Source organism: Gekko japonicus, unplaced genomic scaffold (genome assembly GCF_001447785.1).
Source record: "Gekko japonicus isolate JY-2015 unplaced genomic scaffold, Gekko_japonicus_V1.1 scaffold125, whole genome shotgun sequence".
Lineage (NCBI taxonomy): Eukaryota > Metazoa > Chordata > Lepidosauria > Squamata > Gekkonidae > Gekko > Gekko japonicus.
This window is the reverse complement of record NW_015165834.1, coordinates 1,062,988-1,084,513: the sequence shown is the minus strand read 5'-3', so window position 1 is coordinate 1,084,513 and position 21,526 is coordinate 1,062,988. Positions and strand designations below refer to the sequence as shown.

The 21,526-nt window shown below is 45.6% G+C and overlaps 1 protein-coding gene across 1 annotated transcript in view; it reads left to right on the top strand.

Annotated features, from left to right (window-relative positions):
- PREX1 (phosphatidylinositol-3,4,5-trisphosphate-dependent Rac exchange factor 1) overlaps nucleotides 1-21,526 on the top strand; it is a 202,993-nt gene that overhangs the window by 19,453 nt on the left and 162,014 nt on the right. The window contains exon 5 of the mRNA XM_015410907.1: nucleotides 5,312-5,413. Coding sequence (XP_015266393.1) covers nucleotides 5,312-5,413 — 102 coding nt within the window. The remainder of the gene's footprint in view (nucleotides 1-5,311; nucleotides 5,414-21,526) is intronic.

Below are 21,526 nucleotides of genomic sequence, written 5' to 3'. Positions count from 1 at the left end.
ATGGCACTGGTATTTCTGGCCACAGTGTGACACAGAATGTTGGGCTGGATGGGCCTTTGGCCTGATCCAACATTGGCGTCTCTTATGTTCTTATCATGCCACTTCTGGGTTGTACCAGAGAGACAAGCACACACCCCCAAGTCCTCACCTCCCTCATCTCCTGTGGTTGCCAACCCTACGAGGGAACCAGATCCTGACACACCTCTTATACCAGTAACAGGGGACTAATGGCCTTCTTAAATCAGAGAAAGATCCATCTAGTCCCAATTCTGTTTCTAAATCCATCAGCATCCAGGGCTTCTGATTCCCCAGGGAACCTTATAAGCAGGACACACACAAAAATGTCAGAAGATCTCTACTGGATCAGACCAGTGATCTGTCTAGCCCAGCATCCTGTTTCCTGCGGTGGTTGACCCAGAAGTCCCTGAAGGCCCACAGCAGGGGCACAGAGCCCAAAGGCTTCTCCAGCATCTGGCATTCAGGAGTATGCTGTTTCTGAGCATGGAAGTCCCATCTGGCCATCATAGCTACTGAGAGACCTTTGCTCTGTGAATCTCTCTTACCCCTTTGAAGATAGTGACAGTCACGCAACGAGTTCCACAAGCTGATAACCACCCCCAGTGGCTTCCCGCAGCATACTGAACACCTGAACACATGAAGCTGCCTTATACTGAATCATACCCTTGATCCATCAAAGTCAGTATTGTTTACTCACACTGGCAGCACCTCTCCAGGGTCTCAGGCGAGCGATCCTTCACATCACTTGCTACCTGGTTGTTTCCACTAGGGCGATGCTGAGGATGGAACCCAGAACCTTCTGCATGCAAAGCAGATGCTGTACTACTAAAACTGTGTGCAATTCTGGTCACCACACCTTAAAAAGGATATTATAGCTTTGGAAAAAGTACAGAAAAGGGCAACTCGAATGATAAAGGGGTTGGAACACTTTCCCTATGAGGAAAGGTTAAGGCGCTTAGGGCTCTTTAGCTTGGAGAAACGACGACTGAGGGGTGACATGATTGAGGTTTATAAGATTATGCATGGGAAAGAGCAGGTAGAGAAAGAGGTACTTTTCTCCCTTTCTCACAATACAAGAACCCGTGGGCACTCCATGAAATTGCTGAGCAGTCGGGTTAGAACGGATAAAAGGAAGTACTTCTTCACCCAAAGAGGGATTAACACTTGGAATTCACTGCCACAGGAAGTGGTGGCAGCTACAAGCATGGACGGCTTCAAAAGGGAATTAGATAAGCATATGGAGCAGAGGTCCATCAGTGGCTATTAGCCACAAGGTATAGATAGGGACTCTGGGGCAAGTGATGCTCTGTCATCTTGGTGCTTGGGGGGGTCAACAGTGGGAGGGCTTCTAATGTCCTGGCCCCACTGGTGGACCTCCTGATGGCACTGGTATTTCTGGCCACTGTGTGATACAGAGTGTTGGACTGGATGGGCCTTTGGCCTGATCCAACATTAGCGTCTCTTATGTTCTTATGTTCTTACTGAGCCATGGCCCTTCCTCCTCTTCTCTTAATGTGTAAATTCTATTTCATTGTTGTGGCTGCTGGATGCAGTATCCTCCACGAATTTGTCTCAAGTTTGTGAAGTGAGAGGCTATTATCACATCAGTTTTATTCTCCTTCTGGCTCTTCCTGCCACGTTAAAAGGCCCCTTTAGTGCTGGGGCTAAATTGGACGGATATGGTTACCTGTGTGTTTTGTGTACTGTGGATACCTGGATTTAGCTGACAGAAAAAATTGATTCCGCAGCTGGAGGAAATAGAACCTGGTAATGCACAGCTAGGTAAAACCACCCCAGTTTGGCTTATTTAATGCATGTACCAAAATCAACACACGGTATTGGTAGCATAGCTCTAATCTGGATGCCCCAGGCTAGCCTGATCTCATCAGATCTCAGGAGCTAAGCAGGGCTGGCCCTGGTTAGTGGTTGGATGGGAGGCCACCAATAGAGTCTAGGATCACTGCATAGTAGCAGGTAATGGCATACCACCTCTGAAGTCTCTTACCTTGAAAACCCCATGGGGGGTTGCCAGAAGTCGGCTGCGACTTGATGGCCCTCTGCAAGCACACATGTTTGCTTTCAGCTTTTTAAAGGACCTGTGTGTTTTGTTTGGTGTCAAAGAGATCAACTCCTGGTTTTTGTATTTTCAGCTGGACGGCTTCCATTTGTTTCTCCTTCATGACAGAAAGCCAAAGGCGCAACTTGATACTGGCTACACTCTGCTCCCATTAGAGCTGGCAGAGTGTCCTAGCCAGGATCCAGACAGAGGCTTTAAGAATGTAGCCTGAGGGTCTTTTCCTTCCCTTGCTCTTTTTCTAACATCCAGTCTGATGAAAGGTTCTGGAGAACATGAATGCTTGCCCATTATGTTGTGTTTTTTTGCTTGATCCTCTACAAATATGGCTTATATTTTTGGACAATATTTGTGAGTTTAGCATAGATCCACCCAGGGCTCTAGTCGGGGGGGAGCTCTCAGGTACGGAGCTCCGGAAGAGAACCTCTAGGGGGTGGGGCGGTCACGTGGTGAAGCCCCGCCCCCTTCTTTACCCCGCCCTCTGCTTCGATCCTCATTCCGTTTGGGAATGAGGATGAAGCAGGAGGGTAAGTAGCCGGGCCTTCTGACACACTTCCGGTGATGTCAGGGTGTGTGGCCTTCTGTCACTTCCGGTGATGTCAGGGGGCGTGGCATATGCAAATAAGTTATGCTAATGAGTTATGCTAATGAGCTCCGGCAGCTCTTTTTCTACAACAAGACCCCTGGATCCACCCCATGCTTGTATATCTCATGAGATTACCTCAGCATGGGGCAGGGAGGATATTTTGCTGAAGCTGAGAATCCTCCACCCACCTTCCTATCATACTTGATGGATTTTTTTTTTTTTACATCAAGTCACATCCCACTTATGGCAACCCTGTAGGATTTTCAAGCCAAGGGAAAAACGGAGGTAGTTTGCCACTGCTTGCCTCCGTGTAGAGACCTGGATTTCCTTGGTAGTCTCCCATCCAAGGACTAACCGGGGCCTACCTTGCTTAGTTCCAAAATTTGATGAGCTCTGTCTAGCCAGGCTATCCAAGTCAGGGCATAGACTGCTTTTACACGTCTTGAAATTGGCCCTAGCAGCTTTTGTGTGGAGGAGAAAGATCAAATACCTGTTTTGTGACTTCAAATGTCAAAATAATGATTTAAAACTGAACAAGCATCTCATGTTGGATCCTTAAGAGAGAAAATGTGTGTGTGTTCATTATTCCAGAATGTTCTTCATGTTTACTCTTTGGACTGGTGGAGATGAAAATGTATCTATTGATATAGACGTTTTGTATCCTGGTTGTCTTCCCAGTAGGGACCAAGTGTGGCTTAGAACATGGTTCTCCACCATTTTGTCCTCATGATAAACAGACCTATGAGGTAGGTTAGGCTGACAAAGACTGATAGGCCCGAAGGTCATCTTGTGACCTTTATTGCCAAGTTGAGATTTGAACCAGTGTCTCTAGTCCAGCTGTCTAATAATTGTGCTATGTTGGCTCTTCAGATTTATCATCTCATCACTATACTGGGCAGGGAAGACTATAGACTGTGGTGTCACACTGCTAACTGTGGTTTATCAATCCCCCCCAAAATGATTTTTTTAAAGCAATTGTGTTCAATGTGAATATCACTGCTTGTAGGTTGTATTCCCTTGCGTCACTCCTCCTTTTCAGCCTGCCCTCTTCCACTCCTGCCCAGCATTGTAAAGTCACCATCTGATGAAGTCACACTGGAATAAAAAGAGCTTTTTGTATGAGTGGAATTGGCCCAGGCCCTCACAGAGTCTGAAACAGAGACCAGTCTTTGGAAAATGTGGGAATACTTCAGTTCTGAAAAGGGCCTGATTTAAAGGGCCAGTGTGGGGGCAGGAGGAAAAAACAAGAGGACAAAAATGGCTTATGATTCACACAAAAGCACTGGAAAATTGGATGGAAGGTGAGGGCCGGCACTTCCAGTCGTAAACATTCTAAAGAATGGGCGCACTGGAAGGAGAAGTTTATGACTGGGGTCTGGTGAGAGCATTTCTGAAAAGAGAAATCATTCAAGCTATACAACATCCCGTCTAGGTAATTATGTCAGAAGTCACTTTGGAATATTCTCTTGTGAGAACCTAAACTCTGTCAGGCTCAGGGCTCGAACAGATCTATCTGCAATTCTAAATCTACGTGTTAAATTTAAATGTAAATACCTCCATTGGCTAGATCCATTTAAGATAGCTCTCTCTAACATCCAGGTCGTCATTTACAGCATTCACATATGTTTACAAATAGAGGCATACTCAAAAGTACTTTTTTGTGTGAGCTCTAGAATCGTGTAGTAGGACTATGGAGACCCAGGTTCGAATGCTGATTCAGCCATGAAGCTCACTGGGTGACATTCAACCAGGCATTCTCTCAACCTTAGGGCTGTTGTGGGGGCAAACTGGGAGAGGGGGGAACCATATGTACTACCTGAGCTCCTTCGTAAGAAAACTGTGTGGGCAACCTTGCCTGTTTAGTCTTGCATTGGCTCCATTCATTTGTGAACCACGGTATGTGAAGATCTGCTTTTAGCATCAAAAGAGGTGTATATGGGGAGGAAGGAAGAAGCTGAAGTTTTCCTTCTCCCTTATTTCCTTTTCCCATGTTCCATTGCTTCAGGTGCTTTTCTGTCAACGCAACTCATTGCCTGTATTAGGTCTAATAGAGGGAACTGGGACCCTCCAAGGGAGTATATAATGGAAGAAACTAGAGGCTGGAGGGGAGAGAGCTCTGTTTTCTGTGTCGAGGTTCCGCAGTATGGAATTAAACTGGAAATTGGGGTGCAAGAACCATATCTTCTTCTCTGAAGCTTTGGGGGAGTCTGAGCTTACAGGCGGAGATGGAAATGCTGACACAGATCATTAGAGTGTGCTACAAAGAAGGAAGGTTCCAGAATGCTATTATGACTCATCATAGATCCATGATTCTAACTGGAATGTTGTCAGTGGTTTGGTACATCCTAGAGTCTTTGAAGTGTTCTTCTAAGGCATTGAAATATATTTGTGTAAATGCAATAATTCCCCCAGAATCGTTGCACTTAAGCAGGCTGATTTGTACTCAGAATAGATTACTTCTTTAAAATTACTCAGTTGTGCATAGGATTGCAATCCCTGTTATAGAATTTGGAAGGTTTTGGTGTAGAGTTTATTTGTAAATCTCTGTGCATCTATGCAAATACTGTGTGTTATCTGGGAATATTTGGAGGCTTTGTGTCAAAGGTAACACGATTGTTCTTCTGTCATTACAGAGTTGCATGCTTTTGGGAGGGCGGAAGACAACAGACATTCCACTTGAGGGTTATCTACTAACTCCAATCCAGAGAATCTGCAAATATCCACTTCTCCTGAAGGTAACACACAAAATGAAGAATTTGTTTTGATAGCAGTGTTCCTCCCTAACCTCTGTCAGGTTTCATCTGTGGCTGTTGCATACTCAGTTCTGTACTTTTGCATGTGTGAATGATAACTCTAGTTTGAGTGGAAAAAATATCAGTTTCTCTTGATGTGCGAGTACAGTCAAAGAGGTGGGGGCTGGGACTCTGTGGTATAGCATCTGCTTTGAATGGTAGAGGTCTCAGGTTTTTATTTTTGGCATCTTTAGTTAAAGCATCTCAGATAGCATGTGCTAGGAAACACCTTTCTCTACTTGAAACCCTGGAGAAGTCCTGCCACTGAGATCCGGGTTTGAAAAGGTTAGTGGCAGAGAGTTTCAAACTTTCAAGTGGTAAATAAAAATAAATATTTAGGTGTATTAGTAAAAAATAATAATAAAAATCTATATAAAATTACCTAGCTTTACTAGAAGAAATAAGAAAAGATCTAAATAAATGGCACGATCTACATATTTCTTTTATGGGAAGAATTGCTACCAAAAAATGAATATCCTCCCACGATTTCTCTTCATAGCACAATGTATACCCATCCTAAAAAAATACTAAATTCCTTGAAGACATAGTTCGCTGCACTAGAAAATTTATTTGGCATGCAAAAAACCCACGAATCAATATCCTCAACAGAATGGGGCAATCAGAGCATGAAAGGTCTCTGGGGGGAAATTGTATCCGCCCAATTTTTCAACAGTGGGGTTTCCGGGAGTGGACCTTTTTGCCATCCACACCGATGCGAAAACCCCGGCATTCTGTACCAGGGTGGGTACCAATCATCTCTCTCTAGGAGATGCATTGCAGATCTGATGGACAGGCACTCTATTTTATGCCTTCCCACCATCCCCACTTATCCACAAAGTGTTGACCAAAATCCGAGAGGAGCACACATGGTGTATACTGATCACTCCCTTTTGGCCTAGACAAATCTGGTTTCAGGTTCTCCTGTCATTATCCAAGGTCCTTTACATACACCTTCCCTTAACTTCAGATCTACTTCACAGGAGACCTATGGTCCACCATGAGGTGTGCAAGTTCAAGTTGCCAGCTTGGCTGCTGAATGATCCCAGTCTCCGACCAGGTAGCCAGTGTCCTCCTTAACACCTGTAGATCTTCTACTGGGAGATCTTATATGAGTAAATGGGCCCATTTTTCTGATTGGACCACGACACAGGGAGTTCATGCAGAGAATTGTCCTATTGCCCTGGTATTTGACTATCTACTGTCTCTTAAAGAATCTGGTCTGGTGGTTTCTTCCCTTAAGATACATTAGCTGCTATATCTGCCTACCACGTCAAGATACAGGACAGTAGTCTGTTTTCTCATCCATTGTCCAGGAATTTTTTGAAGGGGTTGTTTAATTTGTTTCCTCCATGGCCACCCATAGTGCCACAGTGATCCCTGTCAGTGGTTCTCTCCCAACTCCTGTTAGACCCATTTGAACCACTAGGTTCTTGTCACTTGTGACTGTTGTCTTTCAAGGTCACGTTTTTGGTGGCAATCACGTCAGCCAGGAGGGTGGGAGGAGTTGGCAGCTTTTGCAGGCTTCTGCAGGCTTTCTGGCTAGCCGTGTAGTTCTGAGACCCAGTTTACATTTTTTACCTAAGGTGGTCTCTAGTTTCCACCTTGCTCAGGACATAGTCCTTCCAGTATTTTTTCCATCCCCTACCTCAGAGGCTGAAAAAACAATACATTCCTTAGATGTGAGGAGCTCTTTATTGTTTTACTTAGAACACAAAGCTTCTGGCAGTCCCCGCACCTTTTTGTGCACTACTCCAGTAGCTCAAGGGGGAGGCTAGCCTCAACACAGACCATTTCTGGATGGATAGTCTTGGCTGTTTGGTTGGGGTATGAGCAGATCAGTCTACTGTGTCCTCTGGAGCTTCAGGTGCATTCTACACCAGCACAGACAGTGTCAGCAGCATTCTGAAGAGGCACTCCCTTGGAGGACATCTGCCGAGCATTGACTTGGTCATCACCTTTGTCATGCACTGTTTGGTAGACGTGGATGCGAGAAGGGATTCTGCAGTTGGCAGAGCCGTACTGCACTCCTTGTTCCACTGAAACTCACCCCACTTTCATGGTAAGGAGCTCTGTAGTCTCCCAATGTGGGACTGCACAGAAGACTGAAGATGAAAACAGTGTTGCACTTACCTGTAACTGTTGTTCATTGAGGTGTCTTCTGTACAGGCGCACATTCCCTCCCCACTACCCCGCTGTGAGTTCATAGGATGCGGTTACATCCATGACACTTGCGGCAGCTCAGGAGGACTGAGGGAAAGGGGGGCTCCTCCCTTCAAAGCATGTGCCCATTAGGCAGGAAGACGGTCGCTAATAAGCTCTCAGGGGAAGTGCTCCCCTTGGGGTGTTAAAGAAATACCAGAATAGCTGGAAGAGAGCCTCCGGTGGCTGGCCTGCGCAAGCACAATCCCAGTGTGTGCCTGCACAGAAGATACCGCGATGAACAACAGTTACTAAAACGTACAAATAAACTTATTAAAAAAAGAAAACAGAAAAAAAAGGTCATACCTATTTATTCAGCCATCCTCCGGCTTCATCCCTCATAGCTGAGGAGATGCAGGCAAAACAGCATACCCGGTGCACATTCCTCACTAGCTGATAGAAAGGGGCGAAAAATCGATGCAGTTAGTAGAAAAGTTTGCTCTTCGGCTGCTCTCAACCTGTGCATTGCCAATTATGGGAAGATACCAGCTGCTCCTCTGGAAAAAGGTGGCTGCTTTTATAGGGCTTCTGCCTGAAGACAAGAAGCCTCTGGCTGAACTTCTCCAGGCGGAAGCATTGCGCCTATCCAAGCAACAGATTAAGGTAGGCAGACACGCCGCTGACTTCTCCTCCAGGGCCATGGCTTCAGCACTTGTACTAAAAGGGCATGCTTGGCTACACTCCACAGCTTTTCCTCCTGACACCCATCAGAATATGGAAGATCTGGGGTACCATTTGGGGGAAGGGCACCTCAGCTTTCTATCACCTCTGATGTTTTGTTACAGGGCTGGAGAGCCCATTGTGGGTCACTTTCTGTTCAGGATGTGTGGTCGCCTGAAGAAAGGGGTTTTCATATTAGCCTCTTAGAGTTACATGCAATACATTACCCCCTTACCTCAGTTGCAGAACTCACCAAAAGGTCTGTCATTCAGGTCATTACAGACAATACTATGGCAATGACCTATGTAAACTGATGGGGGGGGGGCACAGTCTCGGCAGCCCTGTGCAGGGAAGCCACTTTCATTTAGGAACTGGTCATAGCCCAAGGATCCTCCCTCCATCAGTATATGTGGCAGTTACTACCAACAAAAGAGTGGACATCCTCAACAGAATGGGGCAATCAGAGCATGAAAGGTCTCTGGGGGGAAATTGTATCCGCCCAATTTTTCAACAGTGGGGTTTCCGGGAGTGGACCTTTTTGCCATCCACACCGATGCGAAAACCCCGGCATTCTGTACCAGGGTGGGTACCAATCATCTCTCTCTAGGAGATGCATTGCAGATCTGATGGACAGGCACTCTATTTTATGCCTTCCCACCATCCCCACTTATCCACAAAGTGTTGACCAAAATCCGAGAGGAGCACACATGGTGTATACTGATCACTCCCTTTTGGCCTAGACAAATCTGGTTTCAGGTTCTCCTGTCATTATCCAAGGTCCTTTACATACACCTTCCCTTAACTTCAGATCTACTTCACAGGAGACCTATGGTCCACCATGAGGTGTGCAAGTTCAAGTTGCCAGCTTGGCTGCTGAATGATCCCAGTCTCCGACCAGGTAGCCAGTGTCCTCCTTAACACCTGTAGATCTTCTACTGGGAGATCTTATATGAGTAAATGGGCCCATTTTTCTGATTGGACCACGACACAGGGAGTTCATGCAGAGAATTGTCCTATTGCCCTGGTATTTGACTATCTACTGTCTCTTAAAGAATCTGGTCTGGTGGTTTCTTCCCTTAAGATACATTAGCTGCTATATCTGCCTACCACGTCAAGATACAGGACAGTAGTCTGTTTTCTCATCCATTGTCCAGGAATTTTTTGAAGGGGTTGTTTAATTTGTTTCCTCCATGGCCACCCATAGTGCCACAGTGATCCCTGTCAGTGGTTCTCTCCCAACTCCTGTTAGACCCATTTGAACCACTAGGTTCTTGTCACTTGTGACTGTTGTCTTTCAAGGTCACGTTTTTGGTGGCAATCACGTCAGCCAGGAGGGTGGGAGGAGTTGGCAGCTTTTGCAGGCTTCTGCAGGCTTTCTGGCTAGCCGTGTAGTTCTGAGACCCAGTTTACATTTTTTACCTAAGGTGGTCTCTAGTTTCCACCTTGCTCAGGACATAGTCCTTCCAGTATTTTTTCCATCCCCTACCTCAGAGGCTGAAAAAACAATACATTCCTTAGATGTGAGGAGCTCTTTATTGTTTTACTTAGAACACAAAGCTTCTGGCAGTCCCCGCACCTTTTTGTGCACTACTCCAGTAGCTCAAGGGGGAGGCTAGCCTCAACACAGACCATTTCTGGATGGATAGTCTTGGCTGTTTGGTTGGGGTATGAGCAGATCAGTCTACTGTGTCCTCTGGAGCTTCAGGTGCATTCTACACCAGCACAGACAGTGTCAGCAGCATTCTGAAGAGGCACTCCCTTGGAGGACATCTGCCGAGCATTGACTTGGTCATCACCTTTGTCATGCACTGTTTGGTAGACGTGGATGCGAGAAGGGATTCTGCAGTTGGCAGAGCCGTACTGCACTCCTTGTTCCACTGAAACTCACCCCACTTTCATGGTAAGGAGCTCTGTAGTCTCCCAATGTGGGACTGCACAGAAGACTGAAGATGAAAACAGTGTTGCACTTAACCTGTAACTGTTGTTCATTGAGGTGTCTTCTGTGCAGGCGCACATTCCCTCCCCACTACCCCGCTGTGAGTTCATAGGATGCGGTTACATCCATGACACTTGCGGCAGCTCAGGAGGACTGAGGGAAAGGGGGGCTCCTCCCTTCAAAGCATGTGCCCATTAGGCAGGAAGACGGTCGCTAATAAGCTCTCAGGGGAAGTGCTCTCCTTGGGGTGTTAAAGAAATACCAGAATAGCTGGAAGAGAGCCTCCGGTGGCTGGCCTGCGCAAGCACAATCCCAGTGTGTGCCTGCACAGAAGATACCGCGATGAACAACAGTTACAGGTAAGTGCAACACTGTTTTCAGTCCTTGGCATCTCCAGTTTGGTGTAGTGGTTAAGTGCGCGGACTCTAATCTGGGAGAACCGGGTTTGATTCCCCACTCCTCCACTTGCACCTGCTGATGTGACCTTGGGTCAGTCACAAGCTCTGGCACAGCTGTCCTTGAAAAAGAGCAGTTTGTGTCAGAGTTCTCTCAGCCCCACCCACCTCACAGGGTGTCTGTTGTGGGGAGGGGAAGGGAAAGGAGTTTGTAAGCCGCTCTGAGACTCAAAGTGAAGGGAGGGGTATAAATCCAATCTCCTCCTCCTCTTCCAGTTCCTGGTACTGCATAGCAGACCACAATAGCCAGAGGAAGAAAATCACACTGATAAAGCCCAGGAAACCCTTTTCTTTCACAGGATAACCCACTGCCATGTGAAAACCAGGTTTGTCAGTTATTTCAGTGGCAATTTTTTTGGTGTGGTCGACAGACCTTTAAAATGCAATATTAAAAAGTTTTTTAAATTTGGTAGTAGTTAGGAAATGCAGCCTGTCAGAACCAGAGAGATTTAGGTGGGTAGCCGTGTTGGTCTGAAGCAGCAGAAGAAAGTTCAAGTCCAGTGGCACCTTTAAGACGAACAGAGTTTTATTCAAAGTGTAAGCATTCATGTGCAAAGCACACTTCCTCAGATACAGTGGAATAAAATCTCCTCAGATCCTACTTACAGGCAAAGAGAGGGTGGGAGGCAGCCATTAGGAAGGGCCACTCAGAGCCAAGAAGATGCATAAGCAGAGCTGAAATTGGATCAGGTGGCCGGTAAGATCAATGAAAGGCAGCAAATTAGCATGTAAATGCAAGAACGAACAGATGTGAGAACGAAGCTAGAGTCCAGCGGCATCCAGTAGAACCAGAGAGAGTCCTTGATGAACCAGCTACGCCACACAAGTTTGTGCTGTTTTTAATTGTAGCTGGACATGCCCTATGATGGGGACAGGGGAACAAGGGAGGCAGACCAGGCCTGGTCCTGTGATGAAAAAATATTGCCTGATAATAATAAGTTAATGAGCAACGACACTTGAGGTAGGGCAGGGCCGCAGGATGTACCAAAGTCCTATCTGCTTTAAAATACCAAGTATATGAGTCAGACTATGACAAATCTAGCTGAAGCCTTGCTTTAAAAGGCTGCTTTGGTTTTCACAACATGCACAACTTAATCCTGCTGTGTATATTGACCCTGGACTATCTGTGGGGAAGAAGCTGGTGTGTCTTCATTCCATGGATTTGCCTTGGGATTATGTGTGACACTCTGGGGCTTTCTTAAAGCCTCTAGGATGGGGGCAAACAGATCAGAGGAAGCAGGGATTTGATCAATGCATTCTGTGCACATTCTTTCTCAAGGACCTCTATGGTGTTTATACTGCCTTCGCTATCCCTTTTTGGGTGCTGTTGCTTGCTTGGCTTCCAGTTGTTTTTATCAGAGTGCTGAAACTCAGAATGGAGCCATCTGAAAAGCTGAGGCTCTTAAGAGTCACCAGAGATGGGCCTTGATCAGATAGTCTCATTCTTAGGCAGTTGCTTGGACTGTGATAGTGAGCTGCAGGTAGAGGCTGCTGGCTTTAAGAGCCAGTTTGGTGTAGTGGTTAAGAGCGCGGACTCCAATCTGGGAGAACCGGGTTTGATTCCCCACTCCTCCACATGCAGCTGTTGGTGTGACCTTGGGTCAGTCATAAGTTCTCTCTGAGCTTTTTTTCTCTGTGGTGTTCTCTCAAGAGCAGTTCTGGAAAGAGCTCTCTCAGCCCCACCTACCTCACAGGGTGTCTGTTGTGGGGAGGAGAAGGGAAAGGCGATTGTAAGCCACTCAGAGACTCCAAGTGAATGGTGAGGTATAAATCCATCCTCCTCCTCCTCCTCCTCATTCCTCATTTCCCTTAAGTAAAAAACTTAACTCCTTATGGGGACCAATTCCAAGCTTTTACTGCTACACCAGGGCCCCTGCCACACGGCAGGGAAAACACTGGGAAAAGTGCGGCTTTTAAAAGCCGCACCAAAGTTGAGACGCCGCGGAGCCGGGGATGTGCCGGCACAAGGACGCGCCGGCAATCCCACGGCCAAGCTTGAGGCGCTCTTCTCTGAAGAACCACCTAGGTAGCTGGTTCTTTTTTAGGGCAGGGTTTTGGGTGGGAGGGACGGATCGGGGACGGACAGGCAACGATTCCCAGATGTTGCCATGGGATTGCGCCCGTTTGCTCCGCCCCCGATCCGTCCCACTCCCGACCCAAAACCCTTCGTGCGAACAGGGCCTTAGGGTTTTGTTTTTTTACTTGTAGGGATTTTTTTGTTAATGTAGAAGAGCAAGAAAACCATGAGACAAACTCTCGAGCTCTGTTCGGAAGTGTGTGTTCTGTTAACTGGTCAGACATCATCAAAGCTGCCCCGCCCACTGCACATGACCTCACCCTTTTGAAAGGACCTTCCTGTCAGTGTCACCTCTTACTTGTGCTGGATCTGGCATTAGCCTGAATTGTAAATTACATTTGTTGTTGTTCAGTTGCACAGTTGAGTCTGACTCTTCGTGACCCCATGGATCACATCACGCCAGGCCCTCCTGTCCTCCGCTTAATGTGAGCCAAGACTGACCTCCAGAACCTCTTTTTCTATGCATAGGTTTCAGCTCTTGTAAATTTAATTTGATTTGACAGTAAAGATGAGCGCATCAAGGGTAGTCCTCTATTATGGCCTCAGAGGGCACAACTCCAACTCTTGGGACATGCCCCAGGCAGCTTACACAATCATTTATTTATTTATTTATTTATATTTTCAATTTATATTTTGCCCTCCCTGCATGGGCAGGCTCAGGGTGGCTTACAACAAGTTAAAATACAACAGAATGAATACAATAAAACATAGATGCATCAACAGAGCAGTAATCTAAAATTCAGACAAACAATCACATTTGTAAATAAAGTACTGTGGCATGTAAATGGCGGTAGCCTCTCCAAGGCTATGTTAGATAGTAGATAAATAAACAAAAACCCCAAAACATTAGAAGATATTAAGTAAAATCCAACATTAATCCCCCCCCCAGCCCAACATGAAAACGTAGATCATACAAACAGACCACAGACAGCTTAAAATAAGTTTCCAGAATAAAATCATGTTAAAAAAAAATCAAGCCTGGGTGAACAGAAAAACAATATAGGTGCCAGGCAATCTGCAAGGGGAAGGGCATCTCACAGGCGAGGTGCCGCCACTGGAAAAGCCCTGTTTCTGCTTGCCACTCACCTGAACTTTGAAAGGGTTTTTTTTTTTTTTTTTTTTTGAGAACAGGGCTTGTGAGGCAGTTCTTAACTTATAGGCTGGACAATACAGGGGGAGGCGGTCCTTCACCGTTACCTGTAAGTTTTCTTTTGCTCCTGTTGCGTTAAGTTGCGTAAATCTGCCTGGAGTCTCAGTGAGAAAGGCAGAGTATCAATTAAGTAAATAAACAGATCTCCCTGGACCCACATGATAACCATTATGCTACTCTGGCCATCCTGATTTTAGGACGTGTTGCTTGTAAAGACAACAGCAACACCACAATGGCATGGCTGCATCTTCAATGCACAGCAAGAGCGCGGTTCAGAGGTGAGGCAGCTGTTGTGTGATTCAAGTCCCGGTGGGGCCTGAAAGAGCTGTTTCTCTTTAGAGCGGGCAACTTGCATGAGCAAAAGAAGGACCTGGAGGGAGAGCACAGATCCCTGCCTTAATAACACCCTTTGGCTGGGGATTAGCAGAGCTTTCCTCTGTTCTCTTGCCCTTCACTAGAATAGGCAGATGTAGCCCCTAATAACCACACCCTTGGAGTCCCTTGATTGGCAGCCCTACCATGCAGGGATCAAGGATGCATGCTGTGATTTGTCCCGTCCCCCACACTCAGGATTTTGCAGGTACTCCTCAACTCCGTTCCAAGGCCATTCTTTTGGTGGCCATGCCTTGCAGCAGAATGAGCCACTTAAAAAAAAAAAGATACAGCTGATAATTATAAGCTACATCCCGGGCTGTGAGATTCTTGAGCTCCTAGGAAGGGATAACCTGGAGGCAGAAGCTGAACTGCCAGACTCCGAATCCACTTGAAAGGTAATGCTAAACAGGGTGGCATTTGCAAGCCCTAATGACTGGAGGTGTCAGAAATGTTGAATGGGTAGGAGTGCAGATAACAAGTGTGATGGAAATCTGACAAGGTGCCCTTTATTCCCCCGGAGTGATTGAAAAAGGCAGGATGCTGCTAATTAGCTAGAGGTTGAGGTGCTAAAAAAAGGTAGTCTTCTCAATTCCGGATTTATAGCTGCGTGAGCTCAGAGAGCCCTCCCCCCCCCCTGGAAAACTGAAATGAGTTTATTTTTAATTCATAACAATAGTTTTTCATCCCACCCTAAAACTGGCTGTTAATTGTTGGGCAAAAATAGCCGAAGGAATAGCTTTAAAAAAGATAACTCTCCTTCTCTCTGTTTCTTCAGTCACATTTCCCTTATGAATATGACATTGGCTTGGATCCGCCTGAACGTCTTCACTGATTGAAGGCTATTTGCCTGAGAGTGTAACTTTCTTTCCTCCCCTCTCTTGCTGTAGCCCAAAGTGCCTCTTGAAATGCTGCTCCTGGAGGAGGGGTCGTGTGCTCCAGGAGTGGCATTTCAGGGAGTATTTTGGGCTGTGGCCAGAGGGGGTGGGGAGGTGAGTAAGTCATGCTCTGTGGGCAGAAATCCTTCTGTCAGCAGAAATGAGAAATGTACCGGTGGATCGAAGCCACATTTCCACATTGTATGCTTAGGACCTGTTCAAGCACTTAGTGAACAATCCTAAGCAGGTCTACACCAATTCTTATTCAGGTCTATTCCATGGGACTTACTCCCAGGAAAGCATTCTTAGGACTGCAGTGTTGGCAAAATACACTAGTAAGGCTCAGTCATAATATTTTAGGTTGCAGGTGATGGCTGGTGTGTTTCAGTATTCCCCCATGGCTTGCCCCCCTATATAAGAATACTGCATCAAGGTGAAAGCTAAGCAGAACTTTTCTTTTTGTATTTTGTGTGTGAGTGTGTGTGCACCTGGAAGCCATGGCGACCTCTGGTGACTGACCCCCATTGGGGGCCTGGAGGATATTAAGAGAGGTGGCTGAATAGAGCTTGCCCCTGCCTCCCGAATGCTGGTATTCCAAGGAGGTCTCCCATCCAAGTACTTGCCAGAGTCAACCTTGCTTAACTTCCGAGATCTGATGAGATCAGGCTTGCCTGGGCTATCCAGGTCAGTGCAAGCAGAACTTTTCTTGATGTGTCTCCTTGACTTGCTGGTTTTCTGTATGCAAGTATCCTTTTGTCACGGGGGGGAGCATTTCAGCATTTGAGTCCTCTCCGCAGTCTGCAGTGATTACCGTCTGCACAAAGTCCTACCATTACCTATTCATTCCGCACATTTTATGAAACGAATCTGTGGCCTAATGCACATGCACCAAAGCTGCCTTGAAATTTGACAGCTGCTCCTCTAGGTAAGCCATGTAGGAAGCCGCTTAGCACCCAATGTTCAGTGATTTTTCTTTTTCTTTTTACCACATGGCCACAGACTACAGGTGTTAGCAGTGATGTGGTTAAAATGGCCACGGTTACCTGGCAAGTGGCTTCACCTGAGTGTGTCAGCCATGCTGATGTGTAGCAGCGATGTTATCAGGGTTGGTTGTTTACGTACCCACAAACCACTTAACATAGCAGAATTGCTTTTAGGCCAGCTTGCCTACTATGCATTCACACAGCCGCTTAGAAACCCGCTTTTGTTCACACTCTCTTGGGAATTGAGTGCAAATCCATTGCTGGCTCAATGCCAGCTGCTGACGTAGCGGAGGCATCGCTTCCATTTTCTGTGCATCTCAAACAGGATGTGCCACACAGGGAGGCTTATGTGGCTCTCCCCAGGACAGACAGCTCTTTGATACAGCAGCCTGAGAACCACTGGGCCAATTTATGAGCTTCTGCACTGGCACCTCTCTCCACTGCGAATGCTGGAAAAAGGGAATGTTGCTTTTTTTTTTTTAAATGGCAGGTAAAGAAAATGGATAGTTTCGCCTACTGTGCAAAAGCTAGAATTCTGCTGTCAGGTTATATACCATGCTTTAAAAGTGTGCGGGTTAATATACCAGGATTTCTATAAGCCAAATTCCAGCCACCCTCAGGACATCCCTGTGCTGTAGGATCATATAATGATCAGGATGCAGCTTGAAGATGGAGAGAAATTGTTTTGCCCATAGCTGGGAAAGATTGCTTCCCATGGTACCAGCGGAAGCCTTATATCTCCTAATATATTTCAGGGAAGTGAGCCATCAGGAGCTTCCAGCAGCAAGCCTCCAAATCAGACTCTACTTGTGTTTTTTGAGGATGTATGAAGCTGCTCTCAGTGAGTAGCTGTCTGAGCTAGGATTTATTTGTTTAAACCCTGTTCGGTTATGTTCTTTGAATCATTTATTCTCTGCATTAATTGGGCTGTTCAGAGTCCTGTTGGGCTCATGAACACGGAACAGGAAATGAGATTGATTTGTGCAATCTCTCTTTTTGTAAATTTGTTCTGTAAGAGCACACTGTCTTTTTATCACATGCAGCAGTGAGCAGAGTGAACATTCCATTGTGCAGAATTATACGACACACTCTCTAAGGGGAGTGTTCCGAAACGCAGGGAGGAAGAAGCAGGAGGGGATGGTTTTATGTGGATGGCTGTAATTTTCAGCAGCAAAAGTATGTGCTCTGCTCTCCTGTACAAATGAAGACGATCAATCCGGGGTTGAGGAAGGCACAGAGGGTGGTGGCTGTGCAGACAGATAAAAACAACGCTCACTTCAGTAGAACAACATCCTCTCTTCTAGGAAATTTGAATGCTGGGATTGATTTTGAAAATCTCTGTCTCTCTGTCTCTCTTTCTCTCTCTCTGTCTCTGTCTGTCTGTCTCTCTGTCTCTGTCTCTGTCTCTGTCTCTCTCTCTCTCTCTCCTGTTTAGTGGAGTGGCCCACGCTGGTTTCAGCTCCTGTGTAGTATTTCCAGTATATTTGAAAGCTGTGAGGCAGAGTGAGATCTCTGTTTAAAAGGTTAGGAAGCCTGTGGAAAAACTTACAGTCAAAAGTAGTTTGGCAGTTAACTACTGTTCTCTCCATTTAGAAACAATTGATATTATAATTCAGGATGCTTTTGTTGTCTGATGCCAATGGGAGTGGCAGCAGGAGAAAAATTAAAACAAAACCACGTTGATGTCATGCACATCATGATGCCACTTCTAGGGAAAACCGGGATATGATATAGGGTGGCTCTAGGAATCACCAGAAACTTCTGGTGATTCCTAGAGCTATCCTATGTTTTCCCTGGAAGTGACATTGTGGTACACATGGTGCCACTCCCCCCATGTCCTCACCCCCAAAGCTTCTAGAACTTTCCAGGCACAGCCTGGCAACCCTATACATAATCTGTAACAAAAATGTATCAGCAGATCTCACTTTCTCATGCAGTTACATTTGTATGGTTTACTTTCCTTTTCCAATACAGTAAACCTGTTTTTTTGTTTTAAAAATCTCTGTTTTCCTTCATAGTAAATCCAGGGCAGAAAAGATCAACCAGGGGTTTTATTAGGGAAGGCAGAGTGTATGCCTCAGAAAGTCCATCACAATTTACCTCAGGTATGGGTAGCTGTGAATAGAGCTAAGCACTGGCCGGCCATAACATACATATCTTTGGCCTCTTTCCCAGCTGTGCTTGGTGGTGTGATGGGGAAGTGTGTGTGGGCAGCGATCTTCTGTCAATCCCAAAATCAATCTGTACCACTATCTAGAGGACAGTGGCACTGTACTGAGCGGGGGCTTTTCCTGCCCAAAATATATTAGTGCCTGTTCCTACCACCATTCTAACCTACCACCATCATCACAACAACAAAATAAAAAGCACGGAACCCATATCCCTGGCAGGTTCTCAATCCAGTGGGCTGGTTCATTCATTCTAGGGCCCTGGGATGAGAGCCAAGGACCTAGAGCCCTTTGATTCTTTCCAAAAGGCTTGTGCCTCTGGGCCATATTCACGGCTTTATCCCTGCAGATAGAAAGGGGTGAAAGTGGCTAAGCCTTGATGGTATACAGCTGGCAACCTTCTTTCCAAATTCCCTTCTGTGCAATAATCTACCCTCAAAAGGTGACTTCATTTAGTTGATATTCTGGGATAAATATTCGGATGGTATAAATCCTTGTTTAAGGAGACAGTTCAGATTTCTAGGTTGTATTGAGATGTCATGTAAAACAAAACAAAAAAACCCTCCTCTGAGTTCTTCATGGCAAGCTCAAAGTTTGTTTATTCTTCTGAGGCAAGATACAAGTCCAGTTTGCTCAAATACAACCCATCTCAGGAAGATCCAAGACTTCCTAAACCAGGCAGTTTTCGATCTTGGCTCTATGTGTGAAGGAGATAAAGACAGCCTGAGTGCTAGTCAGGGGTGAAATTAAACTTGTATGGAGAACTGGTAAGAAAGTAGATGAACTGTTAGCTCCCAACTTGGGTTTTGAGTAGAGATGTGAAGGCCCGGTAAAAACCCGGAAAAAATCGGGAAAAAACCAGGTTTCAGTTTTGTTTTTTCATGTGGGTGGGTATTCTGTTTGTAATAATTGTTTGGATACACTATATTTTTAATATGCTAGTTGTGCTCATTTCATGCCAAGTAAAAATGTCCATAGTCATATTTTATGTTCCTAAAGTAACAGAATGACTTTCAATCTAGAAAAGACAAAAGAAATGCTAATGTAGCATTTTTTTCAATTTTTCCGAAAATTTCCGTTTTTTTCCAAAAAACCCCGGAAAAAAAACGGGTTTTTTTCCGAGTTTCAAAATTTCCGGAAATTTTACATCTCTAGTTTTGAGTCCCCACCAGTATAGATAAGAAATGTAAATTGCTTTCACACCGGTCTCTAGAATAAGCCCAGTTTAAGCTTGTCTCAGTGCAGATGTTCTCCACTCAGTGGGATTATCTACACAAGTGAGTAGCTGCAATGCATGTGAGGTGTCAGTCATGACAACTTTCTAGCTTCTGAAATACTTTTTGAGACTGTAGAACTTCCTGTGGCTGAGATTTTGTGAACTCTCAGCTCATGTATTACTTTGCTTGTACACGTAGATGACAACCACAAGTAAAGAAAGTAACACAAAGCAATTCCTCAATTGGTCCCAAGAGTTTAAAATGTGTGAGTTTTGCTCTGTGGGATGATTTTCTGTGTGCCTTTTCATGTGCAAGAGATCCAAAAACAGAAACAGAAGTTTCTTCCTTTGGGTGGTAACTGCTGATATCTTGGCAGCAGCAGTACTTTGAACAGAGGAATCTGCGAAGCTGCCTTATAGCGAGTCAGACCTTTGGCCTATTCAGGAGAGTATTGTCCCCTCCCCACAACAGACACCCTGTGAGGTAGGTGGGGCTGAGAGAGCTCTTGACAGAAACTGCTCTTTTTCAAGGACAGCTGTGCCAGAGCTTGTGACTGACCCAAGGTCACATCAGCAGGTACAAGTGGAGGAGTGGGGAATCAAACCAGGTTCTCTCCTCCTCCTCCTCCTTCTTGAAAGAACTGTGACTGGCCGAACGTCACCCAGCTGGCTGCATGTGGAGAAATCAAACACGGTTTTCCAGATTAAAGTTCACCGCTCTTAATCACTGGCTCTCTTTCACATCACTGCCTACCTGATTCTTTAACTGGTGACTCCAGGGAATGAAACTTTGACCTCCTGCATGTGAACCAGATGTTCTTCTACTGAACCATAGCCCCTCCACCTTACTCCTTCAGTATTATCTACCATCTTGCAGTTTGCTACTGTTGTGGGTACTTTTTAACAAGGGAATCAAATCCCCAGCTAGACTCAAGAACGTTTGCCATGGGGTTGCCCTTCCCACAGACTTTACTTTGTGAAAAAGACCATAGCATTAAATTGGAGAAACAACAGACCAGTGAAACCTTGGCCAGACAAGATACAAGAGAGAGCTCTTTTATTTTCACTGAAGAACCAAATAGTATTTTGTAAAATAACACAAGCACTGTTGCTTTTTAATGATAATCTTTTTTCATTGTGGAAGCATGGACAGAGGCATGGAAAAAAGAAGACTCCAGTCTTTTAATTTTCCTGTTTTAGGCGTAAGTGGAAGATTGTTAACGAGAGGCTCCCAAGGTGGCGTGATGGGCTGGAATGCTCTTTGGCAGCTTGCATACCCAGTTGTACAGCCTCTCTGAGCTGAATGTAGACAACGAGGAAGAGCAGTTGTCTGCACAGTCAAGTGGATTGGCCCAACAGCAGAAGAGCAAAGCTGCCGTCAGAGCGGCCTTTGTAATTGCCAGCTGAGAATTCAACGTGAAGGTGGAAGCCAGGCAAGCATTTGTTGCACAGCCTGTTCCAGATAAGCACCATTAGCCTTGCTCCCTTAATGGGAATTCCTAGCTGTCAGCACAAAGTACATCTCCCATCTCTGGGAAAAAAAAAATCTGTTGCAAATCACAGATTCTATTCCTTTGCTGCCTCCCTTTCTGGAAGGAAAATGTATCGCTTAGTTTCCCTCAATGGCTTCCTCTAAACACAACGTGGAAGCCAGAACAGTGATAAAAGGAGAAGTAGGAAAGAAGAAGAATTAGGAATTAAAACAATGGTCTTGAATTTGCAAAGGATCGACTGTTCGTTACACGACCAATTCTGGTCTCAGAAAGAAGTATATTTGCCAGAGTCATAAGCCTGCGAAGCCATGCCAAAAGAGCATAAGGGACAGAGCCACCAGGGCTCTGCTGGCCTCTTGAAAATGTGCCAGATTGTCTCAATATTTAAGATACTCAGGGCCTCTCCCAGATGCTTTTGGTCTTGGAGTAAACCATTTACATGGTTCAAGGCTCTCACAGGGAACTGAAG